Raw genomic sequence first — 19,513 nt, 5'->3', positions numbered from 1 at the left:
GCCAAAAAAATGAGAAGAGATAACACCGAAAAATCCACCTGCACCAGAAGAGATTCCCCAGAGTTTAAAGCAGAGCTTCCCACAGGACCCGGCTGGAGGCTGCAGCCCCACAGGCACAAAGCCCCTGATGGGATTTATCTCCCCGTGCAGAGGCAGGGACGTTTCATGGCCCAAACAGGTCGATTGTGCCCCTCATTTCTAACCCGGAGAAGAAAAAGCAAGAGCCTCTGCAGCTAATGACGTTTGCAATTCCTCCCCTTCCCCCACCTCAAAGGTGGCTCGGGCCTTTTATGCTCATAAATCATTTTATTGGTGGTTGAAATCCCGAGGCTGGAGCAGCTCGCTGTAATGCGAGGTGCACTTCAAAGGGAACCTGCCTTCAGTTCCCGGCTGCTCGGGCTTTATCAGCCCCCAAAGATTCCCCTGCCACGGGATCCTGTTACACCATGGCGAGCCTGGCGTGGAGCCTGGGCCTGCTCCTGCCACGCTCAGGGAGGAAGAGGAGGAAGATGAGGAAGTTTGGGAGCTGCTGGAGCCAAGGCTGGGCTTACAAAAGGGTTCCCACGTCTTGGGGGCCAACCCCAAACTCCTTCCCCAAAACTGCAGAGCCAACCCCAAACTGCCCCAAATCCTGCAGAACCAACCCCAGACTCCTTCCCCAAACACTGCAGAACCAACCCCAAACTCCCTTCCCAGACTCTGCAGAACCAACCCCAAACTGCCCCAAATCCTGCAGAACCAACCCCAAACTCCCTTCCCAGACCCTGCAGAACCAACCCCAAACTCCCTTCCCAGACCCTGCAGAACCAACCCAGAATTTGGGGCTGGCACTCGGGGAAAGGGCTGGGGGAAGAGCTCAGCTGCAGGAAAATCAGCAGCCACTCGTTCTTCCCAAGAGCAGATCCCTGAAGATTTCCCTGCAGAGCTGGGCCCTGGGCTGGGGCCATGGGCCCTTTTCCATGGGAATGGGAGCACAGCACAGACTGGGAATTTGGGAAAATTCTCCCTAAATTCCTCCTAAAGGGAGGATAGAGGGAGCACAGCACGGACTGGGAACAGCACTCTGTACCTGCTGCATTTGGGCCTTTTCCCCGTGGATCAGCTTCCAAACCATGCCTCAAATAGAGAAATGTGTCCTAAAAACCACTTGGCATTGCTGAGGAGGAGCAGAGACAGGGGTGCCATCACGGAAAAGGCTGGGAAGGAGAGATCCAGGGAGTTCTCCATGGCCTGGTCACACCCAGGGCACCCACTGTGCCACTGCACCTTGCTCAGTCCTGCTCCTGGATATCCCAAATATCCCTCAGGCCTCCCACGGATGGCAGAGGGAGCTGGGAATGCTCCTCAGCTCATCCCTGCCGGAGCAGCTGCCTGCCAGGATGGGGCTGGAGCGAATTATCCCAGCTATGGATCAGCTCCCACAATTTGTCAGACAAGGAGAGGAAAGGAAGGTCAAAAAGAGCCTCCTGTGGGAGGGAAAAAAAAAAAGAAAAAAAGCCTGTTGTGCTCCTGCTCAGCCTAATCAGGACTTGATGTGGGAGAAAGATGGATGGGATGGATGAGAAAATAAATGGAAACAGGGCTGGGAAAGCCAAAGGGGGCTGCAGCACCTGTTTGTGCTCAGGGGCTGCAGGAGCCAGGTGGGAAAGGCTCTTTCATGGCCTCAGCACACCCAGAATGTTCCACAGGGTCAACTGAGGGCCCTTCCCAGCTGGATAAAGGGGATTCTGCTGGAACAGGACCTCAGCACACCCAGAAGGTTCCACAGGTTGGCTGAAGGCTCTTCCCAGCTGGATAAAAGAGATTCTGCCAGGTCAGGGCCTCAGGACACCCAGAAAGTTCCACAGGGTCATTCGGATAAAGGGGCTTTGGCAGCTCAGGGCCTCTCCAGCTCTCCTGAACCAGAACAGGGCATTGTCCACCCCACCAAAAGCCAGAATTCAGGGGGTGCAGAGGAGTTTTAGAGGGGAACTGGAGCTGGGGAGACCTCAGGGGTATTCCCTGCTCCATCCTTCCATAAATCCACACAACACCTCAGTGTGATGATTCCTCTGCTGGCTGTGACACCAGAGACATCAGAGTGTCACCAAGGCCACAGAGAGGATTCCTGACAGAACAGGAAAAAAACAATTGCAGGAGGACACACAGATTTGGGGCCCGTGGGGTTTTTCCTGCTGTCCCTGCTCTGGTTCAGTGCTGAGCCTCTTCCTCTGCTGGGTGATGTGGTGGAGATAAATAGGAAATATTAAACATTAAACCAGGTTAGTGGAGCAGAACAAATGGCTCCTCACAAATGAGATTATCCAGGGAACTCAGCCTGAATTTTTGCAGCATCTCCCAGTTCCTGGAGGTGGCAGCTGTTTATAGGATTTCAATGAACAGGTGAGTGGGGTTTTTTGGGGAAACCACCTGGTTTTGGTTAAACAAGCCCTTGTTAGTAGGGAAAAGTTTCATGGGGACATTTGTTCCTCCACTGCTGCAGTGTTCCTAAACACCTCCTCAAGGGAATGGGGTAGAAGGGAGTGGGATAGAGGAGAATGGGATAGAGGGGGAGTGGGATAGAGGGGGAGTGGGATAGAGGGGAATGGGATAGAGGGGGAGTGGGATAGAGGGGAATGGGATAGAGGGGAGTGGGATAGAGGGGAATGGGACAGAGGGGAATGGGGCAGAGGTGTCCACTTCCACATGAGCCATCCTAAAGCCAGGCTGGAACTCCCAGCTCCAAGCCTTGCCCTGCCCTGCCCAGTGACGCAGCTTTACCCCTTAGCACAGAAGTTAGTAATATTTATAAATAAAATATTATTCCCATGGACCAATCCAGCTTTTGGCCGTTAGTGTTCTCCAGCTCCACTTTTTACAAGTTCTGTTTCTCAGGGTGATTTCAGCTGCCAGAAGAGACTCTGCTAAAATGAAATATAAACTATAAACCAAACTGTGTGTTTTTCTTCCCTGATTCTCTCTGTCTAACCCTGGGTCTGAGCGTGGCTGGGACTTGGGGAAGGTGACCAACACCAGGAAGGGACAGGGACAGGTGCTGTGGGAAAGCTGCAATATTTTATAATTTTTTTTCTCCTGGCAGCCAAACCTCGGTGGTTTGAGAGCTGCACTGGATCATTTCAGGGCAGGCTTTGATGTTTCCACCCCTGGGAGGTGCAGGAGGTGTCAGGGGCAGATTCCCTGCCTCAGCCAGGCTGGCTTTAGCAGCACCTCCAGCCCTGCCATCGACATTTCCTCTGCCAAGAAAAGCTTTCAGGAAAAGCTTCAGTGGCTCAAAGATTAAAACTCCCCGGCACAGCAAAGCCTCCTCCTGGCTGCTGTAAATATTCCCCACAGGAGCTGAGCTGGTGTCCCAGGGGGGAACAGGGAGGGTGAAGCCGTGGCCACTGGGCTTTACTGGGCTTTACTGGGCTGGAACCAGAGGTTTGGGACTGGGAGAACAAAGATTTTGGTCCCTGCCCTAGTTGGGATGGAAATTTTGGGGTAAAATTCTGCTCCTAAGAGCCCCGGGAGGCCCTGTTTGGTTTGGGGCCAGTGGGACAGACCCTGCTGCCATAAACGGGCTGAGTTTGGTTCAGGGCAGCCCAATGACCCCAAGAAACACCAGCAGGGACGGGGGCTCCCCATGGCTTTGGCCTCTGCAGGGAACCCCAGGCATTCCCACCCCGTGCAGGGCTCCAGGGGCTGGCAGCTCTCCCAGGGTCAAGGTCAGGACAAACAGCCAGAGCTCAGCTCCAAGCATCCTGGCATAAAACCTGTGATTTTATCTAAAATCCAGTTTTACTAATCCCAGAGGATCCCTCCATCCACAGGATGGGCTCAGAGGAGGGGAATCAGGTTCCAGGGAGCAATTCCTGCAGTGGAATTCTCCCTTTGGGCCATGGACTCCCTGCCCCACACGTCTAAAACAAGCTGGCCCTAAAGACCCCAAAGCTGATCCCGTTCCCTCTTTGACACCTTCCCCTATCCCAGGGTGCTCCAGCCTGGCCTTGGGCACTTCTAGGGATCCAGGGACAGCCCCAGGGGCTCCCCACCTCACAGCCAGGAACTTCTTCCCAAAATCCCACCTAAAACCTTCCCTCCCTCAGCTCCAGCCCAGTCTCCCTGTCCTGGCACCCCAGACCCTCCCCAAAATCCCTCTCCAGCCCTCCCGTTCAGATGCTGGGGCTTGGAATTCAAAGAGCTCATCCCTGCCTTGCCTGAAGTTCAGGTGGAGGAAGATTTTCTGCTGGATCTTGCAGTTCCTTCCCATGGAAAAGGGAATTTCTCAGCCAATGGAATTTCTTTTGTGAGGCTGAGGTGCTGCAGCCCCGTGCAGAGTGAGGCCGTTCATTCCCTGCAGCTGGGAAATGTCCCCAAAAATCCACTTTTTTGTAGAATTCTAGAATTTCCCAGATTCCAGAACTGTTCCAAGCCTTTTGATGGAATGGCAGAGGTGTTTTCTGCCAGGCAGGAATCACAGGGGATCCATCAGGAGAAGGATGTAAAGCCCCAGTTCTGCCACCCACTTTAATTTGGGATTGAAACGAGAGTTTCTCAGTGCCGAGAATGGAGGGAACTTCCTGGGGACTGGAATCAAAAATCGGCATCTCAGCGAGCCCACCTCTCCGGTGTTCCCAGGAATCCACAGGAGGAGCCGGGATCCCAAACCTGCTCCTGCCCACCTGAGTCACCTCCAGGTGATGCTCAGGAACCAAAAACACCCTCTGGGTTTTTTTGGGGGAGAATCTCGGCTGATTTTTGGATGTAAAATTTCAGAGCCTCCAATCCCTGGCTCAATCACAGCACTGGGAACAAAAGGAGAACCTCTGCACCAGGGAATATTTGTGGAGAACATTCCCAGTGGAGAAATTGAAAGTGGATAATTTGGACAGTTTTGTTTTACTGTTCATTTCTTCCTGCTGGTGAAGTAACAGCAATAAACAGGGAGGGTTGTGAGTAACCTGCCCTAAAAATGGAACAGCTTTGGGAAAACCAGTCCACAACTGGGATTGTCCAGGACAAGGACTAATTGGATTAATTCCAGCTCCCCAGCCCCGTGGCTGCTGGCCCTGGTGGCTTTTGTTACACTGGCACTGCTCTGAGAGGTCATTTCTACACCTACGGAAGAATCTCCTGGCAAAAGGATTTTCCTGCTGAAAACCACCCCACGAACAAATTCCCCATTGTTTATGGGAAATGGATTGTCCTGGGAAGAAGTCCCTCCACCAGGAATGCCAGGGAGAAAAGCTTCAAAGCTGCCACAGGATCCCTTTTAAGATTTTTTTTTTTTTCCTCTCCACATCAAAACTTTGACATCATCCCCGAGATAATTACAAAAAGGGTGAAAAATCCCAGAAAACATCCAAGATCAAAATCAAAGCTATCACTCAATTAACGGAGCGAATTCCTGTTAATTCCCTGACGCTTGGGACATTCACGGATTGTTTTCTGGCGGGGTGGGAAGGGGCGCTCACAGATGGGTGAGAATTCCTCCCGTTCAGGCCGTGAGTCAGGGCATGGCCTGGCACAAGGACAAATTCCCCTGGAGCTGGCCATCCCAGCTCCGCGGAAATCCATCCCCGGCTCATCGCTGGCTCTGCTCAGCCCGGGATTAACCCGTTAACACCTCACCCCTCCGGAAGCCTGGAGCCCGCATCCCGGACACCCAAACACCGCCGTGACCCGGCCAAACCCGCCTCAGCCTCCCGGGACCTGCCGAGAAACCGGAGCCGGGAGCGGCTCCCCCCGCCCGGCCCCGTCCGCCCGCTCCGCTCGGGGGTTTATGAGCTGTCAACGCGTCAAAGTTCCAGTTATCCCGACAGCTGCGGGCACAGCCGGGCTCCAGCCCCGCCAGGAACGGCTGACGGGGCCCGCGGCTTCCCACAGGGACAGGGCATGGCATGGGATTGGGATGGGATGGGGCAGAGCCCGGGGGGAGCTCACCTGCCTCGGGGAGAAACCGAGAGAGGAGCAAAGAGAGATGGAAAAATCCCCCTGGATTTGTGCAAGGAGGGTCAAAGTGGGGATCCAGCACGGGAATGGGGTGCAGGGATAGGGATAGGGATAGGGATAGGGATAGGGATAGGAATAGGGACAGGAATAGGAATAGGAATAGGAATTGGATGTAGGAACAGGAATAGGAATAGGACGCAGGGATAAGATGCAAGAATAGGATGCAGGAATAGGAACGGGAATTGGATGCAGGAATAGGAACAGGAACAGGAACGAGGTGCAGGAAGAAAGCCACCCCTGAGCTGTGATCCAGGGGATGAGTGGAATGAGGATCAGATGTGGGGCAGCTGCTCTCCAGTCCCTCTTTTGGGTCACAAACCCCTCCTCACCTCTGCCCCCACTCCACATGTGGAGCTCAGGGACAAGAAACATGGGCAGATGTTGGTGAGGCCCTCCATGGAATCATGGAATGATTCAGGGAATGAATCAGGGAATGAATCCCAGGGTGGTTTGGCTTGGAGGGACCTCAAAGCCCATCCAGTGCCACCCCTGACATGGCAGGGACACCTTCCTCTGTCCCAGGCTGCTCCAAGCCCCGTCCAGCCTGGCCGTGGACACTGCCAGGGATCCAGGGGCAGCCACAGCTGCTCTGGGAATGCTGTACCAGGGCCTCCCCACCATCGCAGGGAGGAATTTCTCCCCGATATCCCATCCAAACATTCCCTCTTTTTGTTCAGAGCCATTCCCCTTGTCCTGTCCCTCCCTTCCTTGTAAACATCCCCAAAAACCTTGCTCTGAGCTGGCCTTGCTGCTTCAGAGCCATTTTTAACCCAAAACTCAACCCTTGGCTTAAAAACTGAGTCGAGACAGAGGAGAGCCCCTGAGGTGGGGGAAGATTCCCTGCTGGCTGTGTCCATGTGGATTTATGTGTGTGTGCAGGGTTGGTTGTGGTGGGGTTTTTTTGTTGTTGGTTTTTTTTTGTTTTGTTTTGTTGGTTTTTTTTTTTTTTTTTTTTTTTTTTTTTCACTGAGTGATGTTTGCAGGTCCCAAGAGCCAGCGGGAGATCCACCCTGATATCCAGAAAATCTGCCAAGGGCCGGCAGCCTCCCAAGTGGTGGGAAGAAGCTGCCGGTGCCAGGCTGCTGGAATGAGAAAGGCAGCAGGAATGTGCCTGGAGAGCAGCTGCTGCACAGCCCTGGCAGCAGCCTCCTCACCCAGGGCCTGGGAGATCCCAGCCTGGGACAAGGGAAAAGTGCTTTTAAAATTAATTAATTATTATTGGGAGATCCCAGCCTGGGACAAGGGAAAAGTGCTTTTTAAATTCATTAATTATTATTGGGAGAGCCCAGCCTGGGACAATGGAAAAAGTGCTTAATTAATTAATTAATTTTTATTTTTGGCTTGTCCTTCCTCTCTCCTTTCTCTCCCAGATCCTTGGGAAAAGGTTTGTGCTCTCCCTGGCATTTTGGGGCTCTTCTCTTCCTCCTCAGCATCCCTCACTCCATCTCACAGTGTTCCCGAAACTCTGCTTTCCCTCGAAATCCTGTGTTTTTTCCCATTATTTACCACATTTTCCCATTACCACGTTTTCCCATTGCCACATTTACTGCATTTTTTTCACATTATTTCCCATTATTTACCACATTTTCCCATTATTTACGATCCATTTTCCATCCCCTGCTCGACAGCTTGTGCCCACCTACACCAGGAAGAGCGATTAGGGCAAAACATGCAAAGCAAAACTGGGGGAATTCACACATTCCAACCCCGGGTGGCTTCACTCCCTTAATGAGCCACTTTCCCAGGCTCCAAACATCCCCCGATCCTACACGGCCACCAAATCAACGCTTTGGAACTCCCTGGGCCAAGGACAAAGCCAGGCCAGCCTAGGTTTTGCTGGATTTCCTTTTCCAGTCTTCACAGCCAAGCCTAGAGGGATAATGGCTCCAGGAAAATCCAGGATTTGCCTGGAAGAAGCTGGAGGGAGGTGACAGCTCCAGGAAAATCCAGGATTTCCCAGGAGGAAGGTGAAAATTCCAGGAAAATCCAGGATTTCCCAGGAAGAAGCTGGAAGGAGGTGACAGCTCCAGGAAAATCCAGGATTTCCCAGGAGGAAACTGGAGGGAGCTGACAGCTCCAGGAAATCCAGTATTTCCCAGGAGGAAGCTGGAAGGAGGTGACAGGACCTGCTGCAGTGCTGGACAATTCTTTGGGAAAAGTCTCTAACCAGGAGCAGGGGACACCCCCATCCCCAGACATTGGAGGGGAAAACCGCCAAACTCTTTGGCATTTCTGGCTCCCGGGTGAGCTCACCCTTATCCCTTCACCCACAGGCAAACCCAGCCTGATTTCCTTTGGGAAAAGCTCCTTCCAGGAGGGTTCCTGCGGCAGGAGAGAGCGGGGAGAGCCCTTTCCCTGCTCCTGCTGGGAGCACAGACTGCGGGGGTCTCCATTTCACTGCTGGAACCCTCCCAAATCCCCAATCCCTCCCCCTTGCCAGCCTTTCCCGAGGGATTCCATTATCCCGGGATCTGCTGATCCCGGTGCTGTTTGCACAGGCTGCTGACCCAGCCTTTATGTGGGACACATAAGGGGCTCTGTGTGCAGCTCCCGCCAGGGCCATTAATCGTGTCCGTGTCAGAATTCCCGGCTCCAAACCCTCCCTTCCCGCTCCTCCCCTCTCCTGCCCTCCCTCCCCCCGGCCCTTGTTGTGCTCTCTGGAGATCCTAGGGGATAAAAAAACCAAAAACCCAAACCTTGTCTGAAAATTCACACAGGGAACTTGCAAACTTTGCAAAATCTGATCCGCTCCCCGGGGCCAGGCCGGGAAATGTGGGACTGCTCCAGGCGGGAATGAACACGGGCAAACACAAGGATGGCCTCCAAGAGAAAATGCCAGACTTTGGCTCCTGGTCCCAACGGGGATGTGAAGCCTGCAGCTGGCACTGCTGGATCCACAGGGCCTCTCCAGATCCGTGGGAATGGGGACGACTTGGACGGCACCCATGGAGCCCGAGAGGGTTTGACCTCGCTCCCACCTTGGAGCTCCTCATTCCCAGCTCCTCTCCAAGGGGAGGTGATGCCCAAAGGTCTTGGCTTTTCCCCTGTATCTCTGTAGGGCGCCATCCCAGAGTTTACGCAGCTCCTGGGGGTTTTCCTATGGTTTTCTCCAAGATTTTGGAACAATAATTAACCTTCTAACACATCCCTGAAACGCTGCTCAGTTGTATTTTCCAAGGGGAAGAACATTCTGTTTTCCAACCACCATCTGAGAAGAAAATAGGGCCAAGACGCCCTTGGGGTGAGTTCCTGGCACAACTGAACACCCTATTGGCTGTACCTGTCAGAAATCCTAATAAATCACCCTCAGCAAATTGCAGGAATCCCATGACCGGGTGTGTCCATGCCCAGCTGGAAGTTTCCAATAAAGATCTGCTTTTGATTTGATTGTTTGAACCCCACTGCAAAGGTTTTTTCTCTGTTAGGAAGAGGCAGTGGAGGAGCAGCCATGTTCTGGCCAGGGAGAGCGAGGTTAGGCTGGGCTGTGCGGGGTTAGGCTGGGGAGAGCGGGGTTAGGCCAGGGAGAGCGGGGTTAGGCCAAGGAGAGCAGGGTTAGGCCAGGGAGAGCAGGGTTAGTCCAGGGAGAGCAGGGTTAGTCCAGGGAGAGCAGGGTTAGGCTGGGATGTGCGGGGTTAGGCTGGGATGCGCGGGGTTAGGCTGGGATGTGCAGGGTTAGGCCAGGGAGAGCGGGGTTAGGCCAGGGAAAATGGGGTTAGGCTGGGCTGTGCGGGGTTAGGCCAGGGAGAGCAGGGTTAGGCTGGGCTGTGCAGGGTTAGGCTGGGCTGTGCAGGGTTAGGCCAGGGAGAGCGGGGTTAGGCCAGGGAGAGCAGGGTTAGGCTGGGCTGTGCAGGGTTAGGCTGGGCTGTGCAGGGTTAGGCCAGGGAGAGCGGGGTTAGGCCAGGGAGAGCAGGGTTAGGCTGGGCTGGGCAGGGTTAGGCTGGGATGTGCGGGGTTAGGCTGGGATGTACAGGGTTAGGCTGGGCTGCCCAGAGTTAGGCCAGGGAGGGAGAATTTAGTCCAGGGAGTGCAGGGTTAGGCCGGAACATACAGGGTCAAAACAGGGTGCACTGGGTTAGTCCGGGCAGTGCGGGGTTAGGCTGAGCTCCGCAGACTCAGGCTGGAATGTGCAGGGTCAAGCCGGGCTGCACACAGTTAGTCCGGGGAGCTCTGGGCTAGGCCGGGCCTTACCTGCACGCGGGCCTCGGTGAGCTTGGTGCGCTGGGCCAGCTCCTCGCGGGTGTAGATGTCGGGGTAGTGGGTCCTCTCGAAGGCCTTCTCCAGCTCCTCCAGCTGCTCCGCCGTGAACGTGGTGCGGCTGCGGCGCTGCTTCCGCTTCAGCGGCAGGTCCGGCTCCGACTCCACGTCCGAGCCCTCGTCCAGGCGGTTCCCTGCGGACAGGGGAGCAGGGGTCAGGGGAGCAGGGGTCAGGGGGTTCAGGGGGTTCAGGAGGAGCAGGGGGAGCAGAGGGAGCAAGGGATCAGGGGGGTCAGGGGGATCAGGGGGTTCGGGGGGTTCAGTCCCACAGGAAAAAAATATCAGAAGGTCTCATTTTGATTTTTCAGCCTTCTGATGTTTTTTACCTTTTTCCTGGAGCTTTTTTATGCTTGTAACAAAAATAAAGACTGATATTTTGTAAACAGCACTATCCTTCCAGGGAGCAGGATAAATTAATGGACTTCTAAGGTGACCACTGGGGTGAAAAAGGTGTCACTGTCGTCTTCCAGTCCCTGAACAAATTTCAAATTGTGTATAAACCCCAAATCATAATAAACTTCCACTTTCTCTCCTCACTTCTCAACTTGACAAGTGAGTGCAGTTCTTTTGTGTCCTCTAGCAACAAGAAGGTGTTATAATTGTATATTATATAGTTGTCTTTATATTAATAGTTATAATATTTATTATTTATAATAATATCTATATTATTAATAAATATAATTAATCATATCATTATTATATATTATATAATTATATATTAATATATAAATCATACATATTTGTTCTAAATAATTCAACAATTACGTTTATATTAATATTAAAATGAATTCTATATTTATAATTTAATAATAAATGTATTTTATTGATATATTAATAAAATAATTTAAATATAATTTTAATAATACATGTACATGAGGGATTTCCGTTTCTCATTGGAAATTCCTGTTTCAAACCCATTTTGCCCTGAAAAAGGCAGGAACTGAGAAGTCAACAAATGATGCTTTGGCTTGTGCTGCCCAGTTTTCTCCTGTGTTTTATCAAGTGTTGGGGGGTGAAGATTTCAGTTTAAAAAACTTAGGGAGGAAAAAGAAAAAACACTTGGGAATTTTTACAGATGGGAAAAGCCTTTCCAGCTCAGCTTCGGCTGGATGTTGGGCTGCCCACAGGAGATACCTCAGCTCTTCAAATCCCAAATTTCCTAAGGAATTCTGAGGCCATCCAGTCCTTTCCCAAAGTTTGATCATTTATTTCTTCACCTCGACTTTCCCTGGACTTTTCCCTTCTCCCTGCCTTGACCCCAGCCCAGGTGTGGCCCCCTGGGGCTCTCTGAACCCAAAGGACCACAGCCGGAATAAATAAACCCAGTTTTGCTCTGTGTTTTTGGCTGGATATTCCACATGGGTATTCCCCAGGTCCTCAGCAGCTTTTGGAGGAGCTGGAGCTCCAATGTTCTCTCTCCTGGAGCAATCCCAGGTTCCAGAGATGTTCCATGGGGGATTCTGGGGCGCAGATGTTGATTTTGGAGGGTCTCAGCCTCCAAAGCGTGCTCCCAGTCCAGGGCAGCAGAGAAGGGACAATGGGACACGGGGAACCTTTGAGCTGGGGACAGCTCCAGCCCTGCCACCTTTTCCTTCTTTCCCAAGAAAACAGAGGATTCGCTGCATTAATTGATTTTTTCCCTCTCCAGTCTGGCTGTTGTTTTCCACAGGAACCACCCAGCCTCGCTGAGAGCCAGAACCAAATCGTGCTCACAGCAAAGTCCTTTTTCTTTCGGGTGAACCTTTGCTAATTCAGGATTAAAGCGTGGCTTACGTAAGCTCAGCTTGACCATAAAGCTCCCTGAAGTCTCTAACCGTGTTTTCCAGCCTGTTTTTTTCCCTCCTTTTTGTTCGGCTCCTATATTATCATCACCCAAAAATCTGCTTTTCTTCCTGGCAGTGCTGGGAGCTGCAGCTGTGGCTCCCGACAGCTGCTGGGGGGTTTGGGAGGCTCAGATCCCTCGTTTGTACCCGAGATCACCACAAAAAGCCTCTGCATTCCAAGCAAAATTCCTTTTATGTCCTAGGAAGGACGTGGTGTGAGACTTTGGAGTGCTGGAGCTCTGCTCCAGGGGTTGTTTTGGGGGAAAAAACATCCCTTGGAGAGGTTTTCCCTCCTTTGGGCTCTGGCATCCCATTAAATGCCTTAAACACATTCGGCTTTCAGATCCAAACCCTTTGATTTCTGAATTTCTCCCGCAAAATCAGTGAGGCTTCAGAGGGGCAGCAGCTGCCCCACATTTTAAAGATCCTAAGAAGAAAAATCCTAAAAAATTTCAAAGTTCTCCCGCGCATAGCCAGAATTTGTTTCTAATGAGGTTTTTGGGATTTGTCCTCTTCCAGGGAAGGTCTGGGGTCTCCAGGAGAAGGAACATCTGTGCTCGTGATCAGCAGGGCTGCACATCTGGGCCCCAGATGATGTGGGGCAGGTAGGAGCCTGCACATCTGGGCCTCGGAGCAGCAAAGGCACATCTGGAAACCTCCAGCAAATTCCCTGAAGCTCCTCACGGGAGCGGCTCCTCCCGTCCCTCTGCTGGGATCCAGAGCTCCCCTGGTGCAGGAAAACCTCCTGGAAAAGGATCTGGGCCAGATTTCACCTCCCTCACCTCACCTGGGAAGGGAAAAAACCCCAAATTTCCTTCCCCAGCTCCTGCAAAGGATCCCTGATTTGTCTGTGAAGTTTCGGGAGAGAACGAGGGATTGTCACCCTCTGTCCCCACCGTGGGGCTGATTCCAGGGTGAAAAGGGTCGGGATAATCAACATCAATCAGGAACAACCCTGATCCCAAAACCCTGAATCCCAGGATCAGGGGAACTGCAGGCACAGCCCTGATTCCAAAATCCTGAAACTGGGGAAATGCGGGCACAGTCCTGATCCCAAAATCCCAAATCCCAGGATCGGGAAAACGCAGGCACAGCCCTGATCCCACAAATCCCAATAATCACTGGGGGTGGGTGTGTGACCCCCCGGCACGGCTGGCAAATGGGGATGAACGTCTCCATCCCCAAGCTCCCCGACGGCTCCAGGCAGGCTGTTTTCCATTTATCCCCATCTCTAGTTATCCCTGTTTTCCAGCCGTGCCAGGGGGTGCCCCTGGGGGCCGGGAAGGGCTGGGAACAGCAGCCACAGCTCCCGGTGCCAAGTGCCCGGCTCCAAGAGCCCGACCTCAAAGCTGGAACGGCGGGAGCAGGAAAACTCCCAGGGAATGCCTGGGACCAGCTGCTCCCAGCCAGAGCAGCTGCTGCTGTCAGGCAGGGCCGAGGGGAAGAACAGGGAATGTTTTCCAGCTGGGATGGGCTCCGGGACACATCCAGCACACCCCACCAGCAGCTCCTCACCTGCCGCCCTCGCAGCCCCACAGGTCGTTCCCATCCCCAGCTGTGGGTTAGACCCACACTCTGAGCGTCCAGCCTGGCAGAATAGGGTAATAATAATAATAATAATAATAATAATAATAATAGTAATAATAATAACGAGCTGGGCTGATGGCGGGTCCCTTGGAAAATCAAAAGGGTTTTAATAAAGATGGAAAATAATACAAAAAGCAAAACAATGAAGCCAAGCACAGCACAGAGACAAACTCCTTGCTGCTACAGCACCTTGAAAAGCAAGAAAAGCAAAATGCGTGGAGTTTCTTTGTTCTCTCCCTTTAATACCGAACAGCTTAGGAGGGCTTTTGGCCCTTGGGCCAGTGAGTGTAACAAGAGTCTGAGTAACATTCTCAGGGTCCAGTCTACACTTCTGGGTTGGCTCTGAGCCAATTGCAAAGAGAAATCCACAGAACTTCCAGCTAAACTTCTAAACATGTCAAAAGGTAAAGTGAAACTCTTTCTCTATTTGGAAGCACCTGCTGGAGGTGTAGGGATTGCATTACCACACCCAACCAGCTGGAATATCCCAGACAATCCATTCCCCATTCTCCTCAAAGCTCCTGTGCCCTTGGCTTTCCCAAGCTGTAGAGAATCCCAGGCTGGGGATTCACCCCTGTTTGCCCTGATTTTTTCACCTTTCTGATGTTTTACATTTCTGCAATGGAGTTCTCACGCATTGTAACATAAAGAAAGAGTGATGTTTTATAAACTGCGCATTCCTTCCTGGGGGAAGGACAAATTGATGGACTTCTGGTTTGACCAGTGAGGTCAGAGAGGTGTCAGCCTCATCCCCCAATCCCTGAGCAAGCTCCAAACCCTATTTAAACCCTAATCCCAAATAAACATCCTTTTTTGCTTGCACAACTGGACAGTGTGAGAGTGGTTCTTTGTGTCCGTCTGATGACACATTCCAAACTCCACATCCCAAACTCCAACACTCCATTTTTCCCAACCCATCCCCGTGTGAGCAATGGCTGCCAGCAGCCGGAGCAGGGGGAGACCCGAATTTCCTGGAGGTTTTGCCCCAGGAATGACCCTGGGGGTGTTTTACCCTCGCCTGCAAAGGGGAAGGTGCAGAAATTTCCAGCAGCACCTCCCTGGGTGGGAAGGATGAAAGATGGGGAGCAGTGGGCTGGCTGGCAGGCAGCCCCCTCAGGGTCTCATCCCGGGAAAGATTGACGGGAAAAGCAGAGCCAGGAGGGGAAACCTCCCAGCAGGACAAGGCAGAGAACAGGGAAAAGTAAAGAGAAAATGGAAAGCCAAAGAGAAAATGGAAAACTGAAGAAAAAAGGGAAAGCCAGGAGTGAAGGGAAAACCAGGAGAGAAGTGTATGGGTTACAGGACTCGAGCTCATCCCGCTGTATTTGGGATTTTTAGGAGTGATTCCATTGTTTTTCCATCCCTTTTTCCGAGGAACTGCTCTGCAGTGCGAATAAAAAGCTCAAACTGCCCGAATCTCTTTGTTTTTAGAAAGAAATCGTAATTTAAGGAATAAAAAACCACAGAGGCTTCATCCTGGGAGTGGCAGTAAGGACACAGTGTGGAAGTTCTTCCTGCTGCTCCCAGGGAGATATTCCAATGCCTGGGCAATTTTTGGGAGCCGAGGGGAGCAGTGACCCCATGGAGGGACCTGCTGAGGGTTTGTGTGGAGCAGTGCCGAGCTCTGCACCTTCAGGAAGAGCCGGGAGAAGGGAACAAACCCCCTGGAGTGGCCGGAGCAGCGCAGGGAGAGATGACAAAGGGAAGCCTGGGCTTGGCCCGGGGCTCATCCCAGCGTGAGGAAATGTGGGAATTACGGCCCCAACCTCCCATTCCTGAGCAAAGCTGCTGGTCCAGGTTGGGGAACAACGAGCAGGAGCCCTTTGGGGGGTTTGTGGGGAGCAGGAGGAGGCTGGAACTGAAGGAGGGGACCAGGAAAAGCCGTCTGGAATCAGGGCCTGGCTGTGCCCCCTGTCCCCACTCCCTTCTCCCCCACCTCCCTCCTCCCCAGCTGCAGCTCCTGGGCTCCCCTTGGCCCTGGAGTTCAATCAGTCCCCAGGGTCAGGAGGAGCCGGCCCCAGCCAGGCGCTCCAGGCTCAGCCTGAGCCCGGGATGCTCCACAGGAGCCCCAGACTGGCCCGGGAGCCGCCGGGAGCCGGGATGGGATGGGATGGGATGGGATGGGATGGGATGGGTGTGGGAGCACATTCCTGACAGTGGGATGGATTTGGTTTGAATGGAAGGGGAGCTGCTGGCAGCACTCAGCCCATCCTTCCCTGTCTCTCTCCCTTCCAGCTGCACCGTCTTAAATATGGACTGGGAGAGGTGGGAGGGGATTGGAAATGGGACTGGGGAGGGAATGGGATTGGAAGTGGGACTAGGAACAGAGTGAGATTAGGGATGGAGTAGGATTGGGGATGGTGTGGGATTGGGAGTGGTTTTGGGGACAGAGTGGGATTGGTGATGCAGTGGGATTGGGGAAAGAGTGGGATTAGGGAAGGAGTGGGACTGGGGAGGGAATAGGATTGGGGGTGGAATGGGATTGGTGTCAGTGTGGGATTGGGGTCAGCTGGGCCGTGGCCACACCTTTTGTGCTGCACTTGGAGCAAACTCCTCCCAAAGCTGCTGCAGCCTCAGGGATGCTCCATAAATCCCACCCGGAGATCCCACCCAGATCCCTTCCCAGCCACCAGGGAAGTCAAAGCAGCCCCGGGGGAAATTTGGATTTAATGGGGTGAGAGAAGGAAGAAAAACCCTCTTGGAAGATGCCAGCAGGATCTGAGCAGCCCCAGGTGGGACCCCCACAGAGGATCCCCTGCCCCCGGGCTCTCCATCCAGCCCAGCTCTGCAGCACAGGGATCAGACGGATGGAGCAGCTCTCCCAGGAAAGGCTGAGGGAGCTGGGGTAGCTCAGCCTGGAGCAGAGAAAGCTCCTCAGGGACCTCACTGTGGCCTTCCAGGGCCTGAAGGAGCCACAGGAAAGATGGAGAGAGGCAATTCCCAAGGGATGGAGGGACATTACACAGGGAATGGATTCCCACTGCCATAGAGGGGTTTAGGTGGGATATTGGGAAGGAATTCCCCTGGCACAGGGTGCCCAGAGAAGCTGTGGCTGCCCCTGGATCCCTGGCAGTGTCCAAGGCCAGGCTGGACAGGGCTTGGAGAAACCTGGGATGGTGGAAGGTTTCCCTGCCCACAGCAGGATGGACTTGGATTAACTTTAACCTGCTCCCATCCCATCCCATCCCATCCCATCCCATTCCATTACTGTGGGCAAGATCCTGCCCTGGGCCTGGCCTGTGTGGCAGGAGGGGTGGGATTGCACAGCTGGAGCTCCCTGCTGCCCCAGGAGGACACGGAATGAGCCAGGATCACTGGAACACTGAGATTTCTCCTCTCCTGGGCTGGACCTGCCACCCCAGCCCCAGGAGCTGGAGCTCTCCCGGCCTTCCCAGCTCTGCCTTTCCCAGGCAGGAGCAAACCGACCCCATCCAGGTGCAAATGAGGCCTCGAGGAGCCCGAAAAGGAGGCGCAGAACTGTCCTGACACGGTTTTGTCGTTCCCAGCATAAATCCCAGAGCCCCCTTGTCCCTCTGTCCTTGAAGACTCCGGAATTCCTGAATTCCCAGGTGCAGAACAAGCCCTGCTCACCCCACAGTGGGTGGGGCTGGGAGGAGGCACAAACCCACCTGTGCTTCTCTTTCCCCTCCCCAAGAACATTCCCAGACCCCAAACTCCCCAAAATCCCCTCAGCACACACAATAAAACCTTGGGATTCCCTTCTCTCCCTTTCCCAACCCTTTCCTGTTTTCCCCAGCAGCCCAGGCTCACAGAGCTGTGATGTGGAGCAGAGGAGGAAAACCAATCCCTGAATTCTGCAGGTGGGATTAAATTCAGGAATTCTGCCCGAGTAGAGCACCAGGGGGTGGGGAATGCCCTGGAATAGCAGCCAGGAAAATGGGAAAGGCCTTTCCAGCCCAGCCGGGGACTGCAGCGCCCAGAGCAGCAGCAGGGAGGGCCCTTCCCAGAGAAAACTGGGGTATTTGTCTCTATTTTTCTCTAACATTCCATATTTTTCTCTATTTATCTCCATTTTTCCATATTTTTCTGTATTTTCCCTTATTTTTACTCTATTTCTCCATTTTCCATATTTTCCCAATTTTTTTCATATTTTCCCAAATTTTTCTATTTTTTCCTCAATTTTCCATATTTTTCTCTGTTTCTCTCTATTTTTTTTTCTGGTTTTCTCTCTTTTTTCTTATTTTCCCCTTATTTTTCCCATATTTTTCTCTATTTTTTCTATTTTTACTCTATTTTTGCCATATTTTTCACCATTTCTTTCAATTTTCCACATTTTTCCGTATTTCCCTTTTTAATTTTTTTCTTATTTTCCCCACATTTTTCTCTATTTTTTTCTATTTTCCCTCTATTTTTTCCATATTTTTCTCAATTTCTCTCAATTTTCCATATTTTTCCATATTTCCCTTATTTCCTGTATTTTACCATATTTTTCCTCTATTTTTCCATATTTTTCTCTATTTTTCCACATTTTTCTCTATTTTCCCTCTATTTTTCCATATTTTTTCCCTATTTCTTTCCATTTTTCTCACCCCAAACCTTCATTTCCCTGCCAGAATTCTCCTCCCATCTCAGGGATCGGGGATTTTAGGAAAACCCTTTCCTGGGAACAGCTGGGGTTGGAGGTGGATGACCCTAAAAGTCCTTTCCCAATCCATTCCCTCTCACTTGGCCATGGAATACAAACAGGATTCCAGACAGAATTTTCCTTTGGTTAAAGGCTCCATTTGGGATGCACAGGGATCCCAAAATTCCCTCCTTTGGAACCAGAACCTTCATCCCTCTGAGCTCGGCCCTCGCCCTCTCCAGGGCACAACCACCAGCAGGGCCTGGCCAGGTTTTGGGGAGGAAAAGCTGGAAAGATCCTGTTTTCCTTGGATTATCCATCTCCAAAAGGCTCTGCCAGCACCAGGACCTGCTCCGGGTCCTGAGCCCAGAGCTCTCCCTCACCCCCCTCGGCCATTCCAGGGGATCCCGGGCTGGGGACAAGGAGCTGAACCCCAGGAGGGTTTCCCAAACCCACGAGGAGACGGAATTCCAGCCCTTCCCGGCTGCTCCTCCCCAAAGCCAGGCATGGAGCCCAAGAAAACTCTGGGAAGAGCCCCAAACTTGTCCTCCTTTATAGGGGGAGGGATCTGATCCCAGATCTGACCCCAGAGGTTCTGTGTGGGAATAGCGGGATCCATGGGGCTGATGTGATCCCAGATCCGATCCCAGAGATTCCCTGTGGGAATAACAGGATCCATGGGGCTGATCTGATCCCACATCCAACCCCAGAGGCTCCATGTGGGAATAGCGGGATCCATGGGGCTGATCCGATCCCAGAGATTCCCTGTGGGAATAGCGGGATCCATGGGGCTGATCCGATCCCAGAGATTCCCTGTGGGAATAGCAGGATCCACGGGGCTGATCCCGAGGCTCTGCCCCACTGCTCTGTCCCCACACCCGCCATAAACCCCAAAACTTCCCTCTCCTTCCAGAGGCGACCAAAGCCAACCCATCCCGAACATTGGGAGGCAAACCGGGACGGGAGGGAGGGGAGGGAGGGCAAACAGGGAGCCACGTCCCCGGCAGCCTTTGTGAATTCCCTGAACACAAACAGATGGAATATCCATCAACTCCAGCCCTCTTTTCTTCGCTTTCAACTTTTTTTTTTCCTGCTCCTCGCCTCCCTGCCCCCTCCGCCCCTCGCCCTCTCTCTCGGGGCTTTTGTTCGGCCTTTTCAGGCGGCCCGAGGTGATGGGGCCGGCCCCGAGTCCCGGCACATCTGTGGAGTCCATAAAAAACCCTCTGGCACTTCAATATTCATGGCCTCGTGCCTGTGGCAGGCGCGGGATCCA

General features: G+C 52.7%; 1 protein-coding gene across 3 annotated transcripts in view; it reads right to left on the bottom strand.

Moving 5' to 3' along the window:
• The window catches only part of PAX7 (paired box 7), a gene marked incomplete at both ends in the record, with an annotated part of 108,584 nt that overhangs the window by 46,525 nt on the left and 42,546 nt on the right, over nucleotides 1–19,513 (bottom strand). For all 3 annotated transcript variants that reach the window (XM_083876652.1, XM_083876651.1, XM_083876653.1), the window contains one exon: nucleotides 10,180–10,379. In XM_083876652.1, coding sequence (XP_083732778.1) covers nucleotides 10,180–10,379 — 200 coding nt within the window. The remainder of the gene's footprint in view (nucleotides 1–10,179; nucleotides 10,380–19,513) is intronic.

The sequence above is a fragment of the Zosterops lateralis genome (assembly GCF_965231275.1).
Source record: "Zosterops lateralis genome assembly, chromosome: 22".
Taxonomy (NCBI): Eukaryota; Metazoa; Chordata; class Aves; order Passeriformes; family Zosteropidae; genus Zosterops; species Zosterops lateralis.
Note: the sequence above shows the minus strand (reverse complement) of the source record. Positions and strands in the feature narration are given on the sequence as shown.